This window comes from Pan troglodytes, chromosome 13 (genome assembly GCF_028858775.2).
Source record: "Pan troglodytes isolate AG18354 chromosome 13, NHGRI_mPanTro3-v2.0_pri, whole genome shotgun sequence".
Classification (NCBI taxonomy): domain Eukaryota; kingdom Metazoa; phylum Chordata; class Mammalia; order Primates; family Hominidae; genus Pan; species Pan troglodytes.
This window is the reverse complement of record NC_072411.2, coordinates 115,255,756-115,273,223: the sequence shown is the minus strand read 5'-3', so window position 1 is coordinate 115,273,223 and position 17,468 is coordinate 115,255,756. Positions and strand designations below refer to the sequence as shown.

Below are 17,468 nucleotides of genomic sequence, written 5' to 3'. Positions count from 1 at the left end.
ATCCGTATGCCTAGCAAATTCTTACTAGCCTTTCTGTTTACTTTTTATTCCCCATAATGAATATTTTGCACATTTGTAATAATGAAACAGTATCAAATATATCTGCTGTTTCTCTTGTGTCTTAGATTTTACTGTACCATCTCCTGGCCACATTAAAACTTTTTGCACCTTTATACTTTCTTTCTCTAGCTCTTTTTCCTAAATTCATCAACCAATCTGTTAAATGATTTATGTTACACTTACAGTGAAAGAAGTGAGCATCCCTAGGGGTTAAATGGTTTTTGAATATAATGTTTATTATTATGATTATATATGCCAAATTTAGGCAGCTGGTAAATACATGTTGTATGAATAAACAATTGATATGTATATGTTTTTAACAGAAGTGTAAAAATTTAGAGAGATTAAGCATCTACTTCCGTTTATTGTTTAATTATTTTATTAGCAATGTTCAAAATAAGCAATAAAATATTTTATGTGATAAGGAAATGCTGGGGAAGCATAACTGTTACACTGCCAAAATATGTTACAATGTATATTTTGCTTCATCCCATTTTGCTTCCTCATTTTAGGTGTTAAGTTCAAGAAATCTGAGGAAATATGTTAACTTAAAGTGATAGAAAAGTAGATGCCAACAACTTAGACTCTTATAAAAATAATCTTACATAAGACATTTTCTTGTTTGAATTGTGCCTGTTTTTCTTCCAGAGTGCCCGAAACAATCAAAAGCAGTTTTCTTTTGCTTTCAAATGTCTGTGATTTTACTTTAAAGGTCCCATACATACTTTTTTATATACAATTTTTCCTGGTGTTTGTGTCCTGTATAAGATTTTCAGTTTACTTTGAGCATTGTTATTACATTATAAAACAAATGGCAATATTTGGATGGTTAATAATGTTAGCTCTGTGGATGCAGGAATGACATTTGTCTCATTCAGTGCTGTATCTACAGCACCTAGAACATGGACATGGAATACTGGAGGTGCTCAAGAAATTTATGTTAAAGGAACTAGATGTCTTTGCTCAACACCTGGCATATCCTGTTAAAGAAGAGTAAACAGTATTAACGCAGCCTGGCGCAGTGGCGCATGCCTGTAATCCCAGCACTTTGGGAGGCCGAGGCGGGCGGATCACTTGAGGTCAGGAGTTCAAGACCAGCCTGGCCAACGTGGTGAAACCCCGTCTCTACTAAAAATACAAAAATTAGCCAGACTTGGTGGCGCATGCCTGTAGTCCCAGCTACTCAGGAGGCTGAGGCTGGAGAATCATTTGAACCCAGGAGGCGGAGGTTGCAGTGATCCGAGGTGGCACCACTGCACTCCTGCCCTCCAGCCTGGGCGACAGAGCGAGACTCCATCTCACCAAACAAAAAAAAAAGAAAAAAGAAAAATACTACTAATGCTGGCTTTTTGTGCCTCTTTTATTGTCATAATGCAGCGTTCTTCACAGTAGGTTCACAAAAAATTATTTACTTGCGAAATTAATAGTTGCTAAAATAAAAAATTGTACTATATTTAGTTTTTTTGGAAAACGTTGGGTTGAATAAGTTTTGTCTGTTTGCTTTTTTGTTCTTGAAGCTAAACATCCAAAAGAACCTCTGATAATGCTCATATACATTGTAAATCTCTAAGAAATCTGCATTAAATATAAACAAGTCTCACAGGCTTGTTTAAACATTTAACATTCATCCCCCCAACCTCAACTACTTTAGTAAACTGTCCTTAGAGAGATAAAAGTTATTTTACTGTAATGATTTTTGACAGACACCTAATTATCCTGAAATGATTTCATATAAAGAGATTCTCTTTGAAAGATATCTCACTTTTCAGGTAGAGATCTGTTTCCTTTCTAAAATATTCTTTTCCCACTTAATCATTTCATTAAAAAAATAAACCTAGAGTCATTAAGACTTCTAAAGATTTAGAAAAAAAAAGTAGGTGTGGATATTTCTAAAAAATTCCGTATCAGGCAGAATTTTAAAACTTAAAACAGTAAAGAAATCACAACGTGGGAAACTACCAACAATTTTGACCACAAGAAAATGTAAAACCTCTAAACCTCAAAAAAAGCATAAGTCAAATAGGTAAGTCAAGAAATAAGTCAAAGGCATTAATATATACAGAGATCAATTTCTGATCAATTTATTCAGAAAGACGCAGTAAGACCATAATTTAAAAATAGGTGAAGGCATGAAATAGATCATTTGAAAGGATAGCATACAAATGTCTAATGATTTTTTTGTTTAATATTTAGTTTCACTAATGCAAGTGTAAAAGAAATACAAATTACATTTTATTACCTAGCTCAGTGTTTCCCAAACTTTCTTGGTTCATTGTGACTGTAGTGTCTTTATAATTTTGTCAAAGTGCATTTAGGGCTAAAAGTAATACTGAAAAGTTTCATTTTATTAAGTAGTAAGGTCCAAACAACTTAATAATGATTTGTGCCCTAACAACTTTTTATCCATTTGGGAAAATTATAATATATAAACTGAAACCCAAAACAGGGTTTCGTTTTGTTTTTTCATCCTTAGATGGCCACAGTTACTTACTAATGGGATGGTATGCCTTGTTGGGCATACCATTAGTAAGCGAAATCAAAGACTGATTATATGAGAAGATCAATAAAATAGATAAACCTCTAGCAAGATCAATCAATATTAAAAGAACATATAATTTGGCATCATCTAGAATAAAAACCGGAAATCACTAAAAATCCTGTAGCCATTGGAAGCATAATATGGGGATATTGTGAACAACTTTATGTCAAATTCAGCTAGATGAAATAAAAAATAGAAATTATTGACTCTCATTCAGGAAGAAATACACACTCTGAATAGCCCACATTTATTCCAGGAATTGAAATTGAAGTTAAAAACCTTCCCACAAAGAAAACTCCAGATGACTTCACTGGTAAATTCTGTCAAATATTTAAGGAAAATGTAATTTAAGAAAAACATTAAAGGAACAAATTCCTCCAGACAATAGAAAAGGGAGGATGGAGGCCTCCAAACAAATTATTATATTCAGCATTACTCTGACACCAAAATCAAAGACATTGCAAGAAAAAAATACTGCACAACGGTATTCTTCATGATGCAGATGCAAAAGTCCTTAAAATTTTAACACATTGAATCTGGAATATATAAAAATGATAATATATCATGACCAAGTGGGATTTATCTTAGGAATTTAAAGTTGGTTTAACATTGGGTGAAAAAAAATCACAATGTAATTTTCCATATTAACAGACTAAAAAAGAAAAGATTTTAGTCTGTCTTTAAAGTTTCAGAAAAAGTATTTGACATAATTCAGCATTCACATATTATAAAAATTCTCTGCAACAGAGTAGAAAAGAACTTCCTCATCATGATGGTTATCATTTGATGAGTGTAATAAGAAAATATGGACACTTAGGTTGATTCCATATCTTGGCTATTGTGAAATGATGTAATAAACATGGTAATGCAAATATTTCTTTGACATACTGAGAATAAATCAAATGTATTTCTATATGCTAGGAATGAACATTTGGACATTGGAATTTAGAAAGCAATGCCATTGATTATAACATCCCAAAATGTATGAAATACTTAGAGTTAAATTAAGTAATATGTGTAAGAACTGTGTACTTAAAATCATAATACATTGCTGAGATAAATTAAAGACTTCAATAGATGCAGAGATGAGACATTATCATGATTTAAAAGATTCAGTATTGTTAAGATGTTGGTTTCTCCTGAAATTGAGTCTGTCAGTTCAGGGCAATTTCAGTCAAAATCCCAACAAGCTTTTTAACAGAAATTGGCCAACTGATTTCAAACTTTGTTTGGAAATGTAGACCTAAAATAGCCAAAATAATTTTGAAAAGCCAAATTTGGATGACTTGCACTGCCTGATTCCAAATTTATTCCTAAGACTTGCTCTGTTGGTTTAAGGATAGACATAGAGGTTAATGGAATGGAATAGAGTCCAGAAATAGAACCCAAATTGATCAGTTGATTTTCAACAAAGGTACTGAGATAATTTAAGGGGGGAAAGGATAATATTTTCTATAAATGGGTCTAGAACAACTGAATACCCATATTTTTGAAAAAAATGGTCCAAGACTCTTATGCCATATATAAAAATTAAGTTGAAATAGCCATAGACTTTTGACAACTATAGTAATTATGTGAATCAATGTTAAACACTTATTTATATGTTTTATCTGTATATATGTAAATATTCTGCAATATGTGAACTAGTATATACTTATTATATATAGTACAGACACATATTTCTTGAGAGGTAAGGGACAAACATCCAAATTAGAGACTTTAGACCAGAGACATACGCTCATATTTCAGAAATTTCAGAACATCAAGGACAAACTGAAGTTACTAAGAGCTTTCAGACAAACAGGCCACATATAAAGCTATATTTATATAATACTTTTAAAAAGAAACTTTGGAGGTTAGTAGCCCAGTGAAAAAAAGGCTTCAAAATGTTAAGAGAAAATGACTTTCAACCTTGAAATTCTAAACCCAACGAAGAGGAAAACATGGGATTCAGGCAGCAGAAGACTAATCATGAGGGGGACAAAGGAAAGTTCTGGATAACAACTCTGTAATAAACCCAGGGTACCATCAGTTCCAACTGGAGAAAGGGGTGCCAATGGTTGTGAGAAGGCAAGAGGAAAGTGGGATTGGCAAGGACCTATGACATTGTTTTGGACTCTGAGTGTTTAGAACAGTTATCAGTAAGATGTGAGAACCTCAGAGGAGGGGGTAAGTGGCACTGAATACAGAAACACACGCAAAATAAAAAGTGAGACGATTATTAACTCTAGGAAAAATTAAAAGCTGCACAAAAAAGGAAATGTAATCACTGTTGAGCCAAATAGTATGTTATGATTAATATTTCTATGACTACTGGAAATTTCCATTTCTATACTATTAATCAGAAATGACTATGTAACTATTGAAAGACCACAGAAGTGAGAATTGAGAGGGTGTTTGTAAGAGAGCTGAATCCTTAACTACCAGGACAGAGAAGCAATAGATTATCTCTAAACCTGATGAATAAAAATAACCCATGTATTATTTAGAAATATGAATACAATCACCAAAAGAAGGAGCTGAAAATGGTTGCTTTTTGGGATTTTGATTAGATTGCTTGGGGGCAGGTAGGGCAGCATGGGGAAGAGACTATGTATTTCATTAAATGCCACTTGGGACTATTTGATTTTTTTTATGGGCATATCTAACTATGGTAAAAAGAAAAATAATCATTAACGTAGTAAAAGAAAAGGACTCAGAATGCTAAGCAAACTGAATAATTCAGCATTACCATAAATCTAGAATCTGGGAGAAAGTGTTACCTAACAGCAGCAACAAAAATGTCATTTCATAATAATGGGGAAATGTTCAAAATATATTGTTCAGTAAAATAAGCAGGTTATAAAATAACAGTGTATAAAATAACTCATTTTCATACCAAAATTTATCTTTGCATGCATTAAAAAAACGCGAGAGGATGATACAGAAATACCAAAGACAGTTATTTCTAAATGACATAATTATGGATTTTACTGGTGATTAAAAAAATTTTATATGAATATTTTACATTTGAAATTAGAAAAAGATTTAAGAAAAACTAATGAGAAAAAGCTATTTAAAGAGTTTGGAAATTATATCATTCATAAAAACTCCACTTATTAGTTCTTTCTATGAGCAAAGCACCCTGCTAAACTCTTCGGAAGTTACAAAGACACATAAGATATTGTTATAATTTCTCAAAAAGGTCAAGATCTCCAACATGGAGATGAAAATTAGTGTGTAAATACCAGTATAAAAGTCACAAATAATATAAGATAGAATGATAGAGTGTTGGAAGTGTTCTAAGCATGAGGGTCAATACAGGAATAGTTCTTTAGTGAGAAAGATCACGTTAAAATGGAACAGAGTTAAGGAGGTTGGAAGTGGAAGGATGTGGAGGATTTCAAGAGGTAGAAATCATGTGAGGCAATTACAGCAACAAACAAAACTCAGAAGTGTAGGTGTAAAGTAATTTTGACTGGGGCCTGGGGTAGGAGTGGGATGTGTGCTTTGGGACCAGTTGTATAGGGTGCTGAATGCCAGGTAAAGGGATTTCGACTTAATTCAATAAAACTTAACAGTTATTGAAAGTTGTTGGAGAGAGGAATAAAATAATTACACATGGGAAGAGAAAGCCTATTTGAAGTCTATTATGCCAGGCCCAGGTGAGCAATAATGAAGGCCTGAACTAGGATGTTGATTGTGAGAATGAAAAGAAGGGATCAACTTGAGAATCATTTTACGAGTCCAGTATATAGAATTTAGCAGCTATTTGGAAGTAGGAAAAGAGGTAGAAGGTAACAGAAGTGGGTGCATTGTTGTGAATCTTGAGTATTAGAACAGTGGTAACACTAGCACAGAAGGGCAGTCAGAACAAAGAGGGAGTTTTGTGGAGGAAGATAGTTTTGGGTATCTTGAATGTTTGATTTGGTTTCGGGGGAATATCCATGAGGCAAGACTCAAAAGGCAGTTGCAAGTATGGATTTGAAGTAGTCATTCAGCAAATACATATTGTCTCCTGTGTTTAATAACTCGGTATGTATTATCAATTTAAAATTGAGTAAAACAAGATCTCTCTCCTCATGAAGCTCATCGTTTGGACTAGGGAAATAAATAGGTATCAAATGGTTAATTACAACACAGTTGTTATAAGTAGTGCATCAACAGAGTACGAACAGAGTTCTGTGAGAGCAGAGGAGACAGCTATGTCCTGATGCTCTTCGTTTTGGTTGTAGGGAAGGGATTCACTCAGACATTGAAAGATGTACATGGCCGGTTGGAGCTTACAAACATGGGAAATTATTCTTGACCTGATGTGGATGTTTCATAAAAATGAGCACTTCATTTAGAGAGCAAAGAGGGAGAACATTGTACTGAGAACAATATCTGAAGGGATGCATATAACATATTTGCAAGTTAGGAAAAAACTGAGAAGCAGTGAGGGGGAATGTAGGATCTGATCTCAGACGCTAAAACAGGAGACCCAAGACACAAGAAAGCTTGATAGTGGCCAAGAGATTAGGAAGACAGAGGATTAATAAAAGCCTATGGATTTAGTGATTCAGAGACCACTGACTTTTCAAAAATGTTTCAATAATACCAGAAAAAGTCCGTTTCAGTTGGTAACAATATGAAGTAATAATAATAATAACTATTATAAAAATAAAGGTAGTGAAATATTGGTCCTTTTATATGAATATATATGTTATATGTATTAATTATATATTACTTTAAAGATAAACTCATGTACAGATAAACACATGTATAGGGAGTAAGTATAAACTATTTTTATGAACTTTATTTTTAAGAAATAGTATGAAATGGATAGGAAATGGTCTTGTGGAGATAGTAGAGCCATTGAATTTGCAGGGATTGTTGGCAATGTCTGAAAACAATTTTCAAAAGAGTAGTAAGGGCAGAATGTAGACTTTGAAGGAGCTAAGTATATAGAGGAAAATAAATGACTACAGGTGTCAGAAATCCTGAAATCCTGCCTTTCCACCCTCACTCCCCAATTATATAATGACTACTTTTTCTTCAGTTGTCACCTGAAATGTTCCTACTTCAAACAGACCTTCTTGTTCAACCTTTTCAAACTAGTTTCCCCAGGTTATACTACACCACCATTCTTTTGCTCCATGCAACTGCCCACAATTTGTAATATATTGCTTGTGTATTTTTTAAATGTCTGTCTGCCTCACCAGACTGTCAGTTGCATACGGATAGGCACCATGGGAATTTGTTTTCCACTTTACATTTTAGCCTCATGAGCATTGGTACATAGTAGTCTGTTATTGAATGAATGAGAGAGGTAAAAGGATAGATTGTCTCCAGAGCAAATTTATTGGAAATAGAATAGTTTTAAGAAATGTCCAAATCCAACATGTCACCTAATAATTGGGTTGCTGGAATAGAATGGAGATGAAGAGTTGGGAAAATTAGGGTTATACATTTAGAACAAAGCCCAACTCAGATCCCTGTTGGACTCAATGATGGGATGAAGAGGAAGGAGTGATGCTTTAAAATAGAGGACAAAATGGGAGAAGCTGAAATAAAGCAGATGGGATAGTAATGAGAGTAGTAAAAAGTGGGTAGAAAACATAAAAACTACATGTCTCTTCCTTCTTATCAGGTGAGTTGGGACTTTTAGAGGGTTGTGAGCCAAGGGGAATAGAATGAAAAACCATGTTTCAATTAAATTGAGAAGGTATAATGATTGCTTACAGAAATAAGGGGAAGAAAGTATAGGAGAATATGCTCATAGTACAACAGAGGCATCATAATGTGATGGGACTAATACCAGGGCAGACCCGGAAATGACTGAAGTAGTTTACAGTGGGCTATTAGCTTCAATGTAAGTGCTTAATAAGTATTAATTGGTTAATAAACTTGTTCAGTGTAAATTCATTACTATTTCTAGAGAAATATTACAGAAGAACCCAAAACTGAGTAATGCTAATAGCAAACAGATACTTTTTGTTATGTAGCCCCATATCTTGGAACATAATTACATATAAATTTATTTATAGTATTTACACTAGATGATTTCAGCAAAACTTATTTTTTGTATTTTTAATGCTGTCACATGGTGATACAAGTTCTGCACAGTATTCTCAGCTACTTCCCAGAAATCCATGGTTCCAAAAAATAGAAGCTGGTTTGCCAAGCATTTTTAAAAAAATGAATAATCACTCCATAAATAGCTTTTATGATAGTTTACAAACAATTATGATTATGAAATAACTGATCTTAATTTATGTGTACCTCAATTACAATCTAAAGGTTTGGTGTAGCTTTCTTTTTCATCAGTACAGTGAAACTTTCAGGCAGCCACGAATACCTTGCCTTGTTATAGTATTTCAGTTCCTCTTGTGACCAGTGTCATAGCATGGGTTTATAAGTTAACTGGAGTTAGGGATGCTATCTTTGGTCATGAAAAAGAGTTGTCTGTTATTCTCTGAGCAAAACTAAATAATTCCTATGGGAGTCAAATAGAGACACGGGCCTGGATCACACGGTGCTTTACTATTGAGGGCTTTGGCACAGACCACCTGGGGTTTTATGTTGTTCTGTATTCATTCAAAACCAAGAGTCAAAGTGCTCTGTGATGTCCTTATGAAGAGTCATGCATTAAAACATGCTTCTTTCCATAGAGATTATATTTTTCTTCTTTGTTTTTTAAAGTTTTTTTTACTGAACATCTTAGTATTTTAACAGATGTATTGAGATAATGACACTGAGATAATGGCTCCCTAGCTATTAGGGAATAATTCATTTCCTGAATGCGAGATGTTTTGGAAACTATTACTGTCATTTTGTAACTACGTATTGTGTAATAATCCTGACTCAAAGAACCTAGTAGGTTAATTCTTGGTATTATAAAAGCTGATGAGGGAGAATATACTTACCTGCCACAAAATTTTGCATGTGTGAATAGTTGTTACCAAGGTGAAAGGAAAGGAAACTCTACTTTCATCTGTACTTTTTCTCACCACTTGAGTTCTTTTTAATCTTCTTGGTACCCAAGAATAATCTCTTTATTAAACTGTGACATTTCAAGTTGTTGCATTTTAAGTTTTCTTCTGTAAAATTCTCTGCCCTTACCCGAAAAGAAAACAAACAAACAAAAAAAACACAACTCATGATGTATCTAGGATACTCCTGATTTGTCTTTTGAATGAGTCAAAGCTGAGAGTCAGTGTATTAAGAGTGAGATAATTTGAAGATTGATCATCAGGCCCTCAAGGTCTAGAATACAGTCAGAGCAAGAATTTGATTCAGTATTTCCCCTGTTGCCAGAGGTACGATCCACCTGTCTTCTTGTCTTTGTCTTGGTAGAAATGTATTATCTTTTCTTACCAAAATTGGAATGTAAAGGAGGAAGAGATTTAAGTCTGAAAATTATATGAGTGCTTCCTCCAGACTATCAAAAGTTAGCTATTGATTTTGCTTTGAATGTTGATAAGACTAACAGCACACTGACCTTGAGTTCTCTTCACAGTGGGTAAACCTCACAAGTGCAACTACTGTGGACGAAGCTACAAGCAGCGCAGTTCACTGGAGGAGCACAAGGAACGCTGCCACAACTATCTCCAGAATGTCAGCATGGAGGCTGCTGGGCAGGTCATGAGTCACCATGGTGGGTAGAAACTGGATTCATCATTTTTATTTCTCCCTACTGCTTTTGTAGTTCAACATGAAGATAAAATCTTATGCTGTTTAAAACTATTTTAGATCACTTTAACTTAAATGAGTTGAGCTTTGGGATACATTGCAAATAATCTGTATTGAAATTTTGCAATACTCCCAAATTATTTCTGATAACGTTTGAATTAGCATAATAATGACAACCAACCTTTCGTATACCAAAGGAAGGTACTATTTACTCTTCTTTTTCGTTTATCTAACCAGATAGTAAGAGCTGGTTCCACATTAGTCTGTAGGCTGCCTAAAAGAATGAATTGGTTATTTGAATATTTTCATCTCTGTTAGGTAAGTGATCAGTCATATAATTTGAAATTTCTCCAATCGGTCGTTTAATTTTTATGAGAAATTACTGATTTTGCTTTCTACAATGTGCAAAACAATCTAGACCAAAATTAGACACCATCTCTCTCCACAAAAAACATTCTCCAAGGAAAACATCCTGATCTCTAAATACACTACGGCAGGTAGGAAGGCAATCCCTAAGGTTTATCAATGAATAATTCTCTGTTCCTGAAAAGTTAATTTTAATAATCAGCCTTATATAGGAAAATAATGAATTTCAGTTCTTAAGATTTGTAGTGTCTATCTTGTCTTACTAATTAGATTTGTCTACTGATAAGTTTTATTTATACAAAGACAAAAATCTCAGCTTATTAGTACATGTATATCTTTTATTTATTTTTTTAAATTATTTTTTATTTTATTTTATTTTTTTTGAGATGGACTCTCACTTTGCCACCCAGGCTGGAGTGCAGTGGCACGATCTCAGCTCACCACAACCTCTGCCACCCCGGTTCAAGCGATTCTCCTGCCTCAGCCTGCCGAGTAACTGGGATTACAGGCATGCACCACCAGGCCTGGCTAATTTTTGTATTTTTAGTAGAGACGGGGTTTCGCCATGTTGGCCAGGCTGGTCTCAAACTCCTGACCTCAGGTGAGCTGCCCGCCTTGCCTTCCCAAAGTTCTGGGATTACAGGTGTGAACCATTGTGCCTGGCCACTTGTATATCTTTTATTTAAAAAAGGTTTGCCCAGTATTAAATGGTATAGTTGGGGATTGCGACAGTCACTTTTAAAATATAAATATCTATGTATTGGCTTAGATATAGCCAGGTCAAGGATTATTTCTGGGGTTTTCTGTTTGTTTTATAGAGTATATACTATGGAACTGTGTTTGTTGGACAGCTAGTGATTATGTGTTGTTGAGTTGGGAATTTTTTTAATTTAAAATTTTTCTTGTTATCCTGAACAACTGAAGCATTTCCTTCTAGTTTCTATAATTTAAAGAATCTAATTCTATTGATTTGTGATCAAGTCCATTTATTTTTGTATTATCATTATTAACATTTTTTACAAACCTATCTGTGTATCAAGTCTTGGTAAATTTGATATTTCAAGCTTGCATTACCTGGGCTGATGATAGCATAGGATCTGGAACATAGAGATTACAAAATGGTGTGTCTCGGAGTCTGCCAAACCTGCTCTGGCTACGTCGTGTCTGGGTGTGTCACTCATAGGCTGGGTGTGAGGATTAAATGTGACTGGATATGTAATAAATGCCCAATAAATGGTTTGCTTTACTGTTAACATTTGAGAACATTAAATAACTGAATAACAGTAAATGTGCTATTCCCCATAAATTTGTTATTTACCAGCAATAACTTAAGCATTAGAAGTTTCATTTGCTGACCAAATACACTGTTACTATTTAAATTGATGGATTTAAGGGTAAATTGAGGCTGGAAGCTGATGGAAACTTGGGGGAATACCAAGTCTTCCCCAGAACACCTTATGGCATTGCTACTAGTTTTTCTATATTATATTCTCCCATTGCAGTTCTGACATTTGATGGCGTTATGCATTTCCAACTTTATTTATTATTTTTGCATTCCTAGTTATTTATGGAATTCTGTATTGCATACATACTCCTAAAAGACTATATGGTAATAGGGAGGTAAAATGTAGATAAATTATTATAATCAACATTGAATTATCTGTTGGCAGATTGAACTTTTAGAGAATCAAATGCTAACGAAAAATTTAAACAAGTATATTTTGGGAGAAGCAAAGACATGTCCCCTAAACAACTGGGGTCTCAGTCTTACCCCCTATTCCCCAGATTGCTTAGCCCTCCACAGGCATAGGCCCTTTACAGGTGGTGCTGAAGCTGGAACCAAGTGGGGGAAAGTGGGAAAGGGGCAGGGGCACTGGGTAGGTAGAGCAGAGGGTAAAACCAAAGAGGAGAAGGGATTGAGGGTAGCTTCTGATACCATTTATAGAAACAAATATTCTTAAATACTGGATATCATTTTAACCACATAAGTTTACATTCATGCCATTTCATACCATACTTTTTCTGGGTTTGTTATAACAATAATTTGAGATTATCCTTAATCTCCTCTATCTGTTATTAACATGCCTAATGGGAAATTGGCCATACGAGGTAGGAGTTGAAAAATACTGTAAGAGAAAAACATGGTTCTGTAAAATGCTGCTAGAGTTCATCATTAACATACGTCTCATATAAATAGCTTGGCATATGTCTCTTTTTAAACAGAACCACAATGAAACTTATATCTATTCCCTTCTCTTGCTGTATGTTATTTATTTGTTTTCCTTTTTTGTGGTAGATATGAGAGTTGCTGTCATTTTGGTTGCCATTAGCTCCATGAAATGATTTAACTATTACTCGTTTTTAAAAAATATCTGACATAGTTATATTTCCTAGTCTTTGTTTTCTAAAACATGTTTTTCCCTGTGTTGTTCTTCTAGTATGGAATTTTTTAAAGGAAAAGAGGCATTTTCACTTTACTCAGAAAACATTTATCAAGAGCTTACTATGTGCCAAGTTATATAGAACATTCTGGGGTATAAAAATAAATGGACCCAGTTTTTTAATACACTTACTTTATAGTCTGGTAGGAAATACATACTTTAAAAAAATAAAATAAAATGAAACAAAAGCTCTAATAAGGATGCATACACAGTTCTCTGGGAACATAGATGTAGAATTAACCTAACTCTGGAAAAGTCAAGAGAGGCTTCTTACATGCAGGAGTGTTCAGTCCAAACATGAGGGATGAGTAAAAATTGCATATATCAGGCAGGATACAGAGAATGTATATTCAAGGAGAAGAAGAGGCTTGGAGATATAAAAGATAATTAACAGCTTCCCTGATGTTGAGTGTAACTGCAGTTTAAGGAGTGGTAGGAAATGAAGCTTCTGAATTAGTAGGTTGTGATGCAAAGACAGAGTCTTCTCTGCTAATCTAGTGTTTGAATTTCATTGTGTAACTGATGGGGGGCCACTAGGGTAACCAAATTTGTTATTAATGAGGTAATCAAATCAAGAAAAATGTCTCCAATGAGGATACATGATAAATGCCTACCTGGGGCAGGGGGTATGGTGTGAGGAGAGACTGGAAATGAGAATGCCAAAAAAAAAAAAAATGAAAAGGCAACTGCAGAAGAGAACAAGGTGAAATATTGAAGACATATTTAGGAGGTAGAATAAAATGGTCTTAGAAAAGTTGATTGAGTTTGAGGAAAAAGGAGGAATATCATGACTCATAGTTTTGGAAATAATAATTGAGTTTTATGACAGATTATTTATATAATTAAATTATTTAATTGGGTTTGATGAGCTTATTTATTTTATTGGGTTTTAGGGCAGATTATTTATCTTATTTAATTAGGTTTTATGGCAGATTATCTTGTTCAATATTATCTTTATGTTGCTTTTTCAAGTCTGCTCAGCTTGAAGAAAAAGCTTTAAAATCAAACTATGTTATTACCTGTTTTACCTAAACCTAAAGACAAAAATGAAAGTGCAAAGCAGAAGGATAGCCAGCTTAAAATCTATATATATTGTTAGGTTTATGCTTTGAATTGTTTAGGAAAGGGAGGTTCTTTTTCACAGTATAGAGGCGTTATTGGGCACCCCCAAACTTTGGAGTAAGCTTTTTTGACTTATGTCTATTGGGTGACATCATTCAGTGAACATCCATTGAATATTATATCTCTCTTGTATCATAAAAGGTATTAGAGACACAAATACAACAGAATGCAACCCCTGAGGTTATTTACCAGCTATTGGAAGATAGACCAGTAAAACAACAATTATAGTACTATGTGATAAGCATTATGGAGACAGAGAGGACATACCTAAATCAGCAGAACATCCAAGAGGAATTTCCCGGGATTGAGCTTAGTTTTAAAAAGCAAAAATGTGAACTAATAAATGGAGAAGGGTGTTTCCTGCAGAAAGAACAACATATGTGAACAACTACCAATGTAGCATCTAAAACACTTGGGGTACCTCCATGTGTGTTTGTAAAGAGATGTGGTAGGGAGGAGGAGAGGCAGAAGACTGGATGAAAGGAAGAAATCTAGGATTTTCCACAGGTGACCAGCATGGCTGATGGAGTAAATAGTAGTGTCATTCAGTGATATGGTAATTAGTAGTGTCATTCAGTGATATGGTAATTAGGAAAATAGAAGAAAGAAAGGTAAATGGAGATTTTACTTCTTTTACTATATTCTTTTATGTCTCTATGAAATAGCCAAATAAAACTGTCTAGGAAGAAGTTAAATATATAGATCTCAAGCTCTTGAGAGGGGTCTGAGTAGGAAACAAAGATGCAGGATCCATCATAATTTATGTAGTGGACCAACGTAGTAGTTTTTAATAAGGCAATATGGATAAGTACAGAGTGAGACATCAAGAAGGCCAAGAACACACTAGCAGGAAAAAAATTTCATGAAGATGAGTAAGAACAGAGTAGGAACATGGAAAGAGTGATTTCACAGAAGCCAAAGCAAGTGTCAGCACTGCCAAATGCTGTCAAGAAAATAACTAAGATAACTGTAAAGTTTTTTTTTTAGATCGGGTAACATGGAGAAAATTTGCAACAATATAGAAGACATCTGTTGTTTTTGCCTGCCTGACATCCCTTCCTCCTTCTCTTGATAACAAGAGTGCCCATTTACCTTTAGAGAACTTTCCTGTTGCATGTAGCTGTGGTGGGACCCTCAGTCCAGGTACTCTGCCCTCTCCTGCTCAGGAGCTAGACATGTGATCTAATCTAGGTCCCTCAGACTTGGAATTTGAATTTGGGTGAACTGTTTGGTTTTTCAAAAGGATACATTGGGAATACACTTATGGTTTTGCCGTTATGGTTATCAACGTGATGAAACAGTGATCTAATGGAATTATGTTTTTATCTTGGTTATAACCTCAAATATAAGGTCAAAGAGGATGTTTGGTTATAAAGTTTGTTCAAACAGGGGAAGTTACCTTATTGGTATATTTTTAGCCCAGATTAATGTCTATGTGATTAATGCATTATTGAGATATCTAGAGAATTTGTTTTATGTTTCTAGCAATGTATACACAGAAATATTTTGATGAGTTGCACCCAGATCCATGAAGCAAAACAAAATCAGATTGGTTACATAATTAAGGAAAAATGTATCAGGTCTTTACCCAATGGCAGACCTTACAAATATGTCTGACTGGTTTACAAAAAGTCAATGCTCAAAATACCTCTACAAAGAGTAGTATAGCGTAATGGTTGAGCCAGGCTCTGGAGCCAGACTCCTAGTAGTAATAACATTCTCTACTAACTAGATGTAAACCCTGAGGAAATTACTTAACATCTCTGGGTCTTTGTGTTCTCATCTGTACAGTGAAGATGGTATTACACCTATTTCATGGAGTTTCTGGATGAATTAAATTAATTATTAAATGCAAAGCCTTAAAACAGCACACAGCACATAGTATACATCAGTTATTATTATTGCCGATGTGGTAGAAACAAGATCAATTTTTGACATGAAAAGGGCTATTGTAAAGTAGAAATTAGATCAGAACTCTGCCAAAATCATCATTTTCAGTTCACATGAGCTTCATTGAACTCGGGACAAATCATCTGAATTGAGGTGGATGTGGTGTGGGACAGTTCCCACACCCAGGTTTCGTTTTGAGTGTTAAATGCGTTCAAATATGAAAATTCAGGGTGAAACTTAGAGCAAAACTGCCAGGTTTTGGACTACTCATTTCAGAACAAATTAGCATATTCAATTTTGGGGGCAAACCCGTTAACCAGTTTTGCTAGTTTTTTAGCAAAATTTACAACAACATTTTTTTTTCTTGCCAAATTCTTTCATTTTGGATCTTGGTCTCTGACATATTTTCATCTTTGGTCCATACTTGAACTGCTTTTTAGTTTTATTGTTACTTCTAATAATGTAGTAAGTGCTTGTAAATCCATCATCCAAACAAAAAGTTAAGATTTTGACCACAATTTGTATCTCATTACCTGGTTCTCCACCACACCACCACCACTGTGCCATTCTTCTGACTCCCCTTATGTGAATTGGTCATCCTTGAATGTTTTTGAAATTCTTTGCTTTTTTGTTGACTCTTTTACTTTTGTGTCACTTTTTTAGTTGTTACTAAAAGAGAATATAATATTTTATACATAATATCTTGGGACATACTTTTTCAATGTGATAACATCATTAATGATATAGTGCAGACAATGATCTGTTTCCTTGTTCCTCAGTCTCACCTTGAAACTTTTTTCCAAATTAACATCCAATAATTGCACAATCCTTTGCTATTCATAGCCAGAGGACTTCTTATTAAATGTAGATTACAATTCAATTTTTTTGACCCATCTATAGGTTAATCAAAACTTGGATGGAATGTTGATTTCTTTAAACATGTCCAAATCATGAAAACATTTTTTCACACTATGTTTCATTTTCTTCAAAATTGGTAACCTATTGGTTATTAAATACATCAACTGAATTGTGCACTGAATTTTCCTACCTTTCATCTCTTGCTTTCTCACTTATTTTTGTGTCTGCCAAGAGGATCCCCTTATAAATGAGAATACATTTTTTTGTACACAGTGGGACTATCTTATACAAATGAAAGGATCAGAGTAAATCATTTTTACAGGGCATACTGAACAAGTAAATTTATTCTAAGAAATGAAAGCTTTAGGTTTCCAAACAGTACTGGCACAAGTGCAACTGGAGAAAGCAACAATAATCAACAAGTAATAAGTTATGTTCTTTCCTGAGAACACTGTTTTTAATCAACTGATTCGCCTTATCTGAGTTGTTACCCTATCCTTAATTAAACATCCTTGGGCAGTATTTCTACTCAAAAAACA

The 17,468-nt window shown here is 34.2% G+C and overlaps 1 protein-coding gene and 1 long non-coding RNA gene across 51 annotated transcripts in view; one reads left to right on the top strand and one right to left on the bottom strand.

Annotated features, from left to right (window-relative positions):
* LOC129143328 (uncharacterized) overlaps positions 1-16,740 on the bottom strand; it is a 56,387-nt gene extending 39,647 nt beyond the window's left edge. The window contains exon 1 of the long non-coding RNA XR_008546685.2: positions 16,605-16,740. This is a non-coding gene — a long non-coding RNA (uncharacterized LOC129143328). The remainder of the gene's footprint in view (positions 1-16,604) is intronic.
* IKZF2 (IKAROS family zinc finger 2) overlaps positions 1-17,468 on the top strand; it is a 152,985-nt gene that overhangs the window by 120,460 nt on the left and 15,057 nt on the right. For all 50 annotated transcript variants that reach the window (XM_009444210.5, XM_063791626.1, XM_063791623.1 and 47 more), the window contains one exon: positions 10,080-10,217. In XM_009444210.5, coding sequence (XP_009442485.1) covers positions 10,080-10,217 — 138 coding nt within the window. The remainder of the gene's footprint in view (positions 1-10,079; positions 10,218-17,468) is intronic.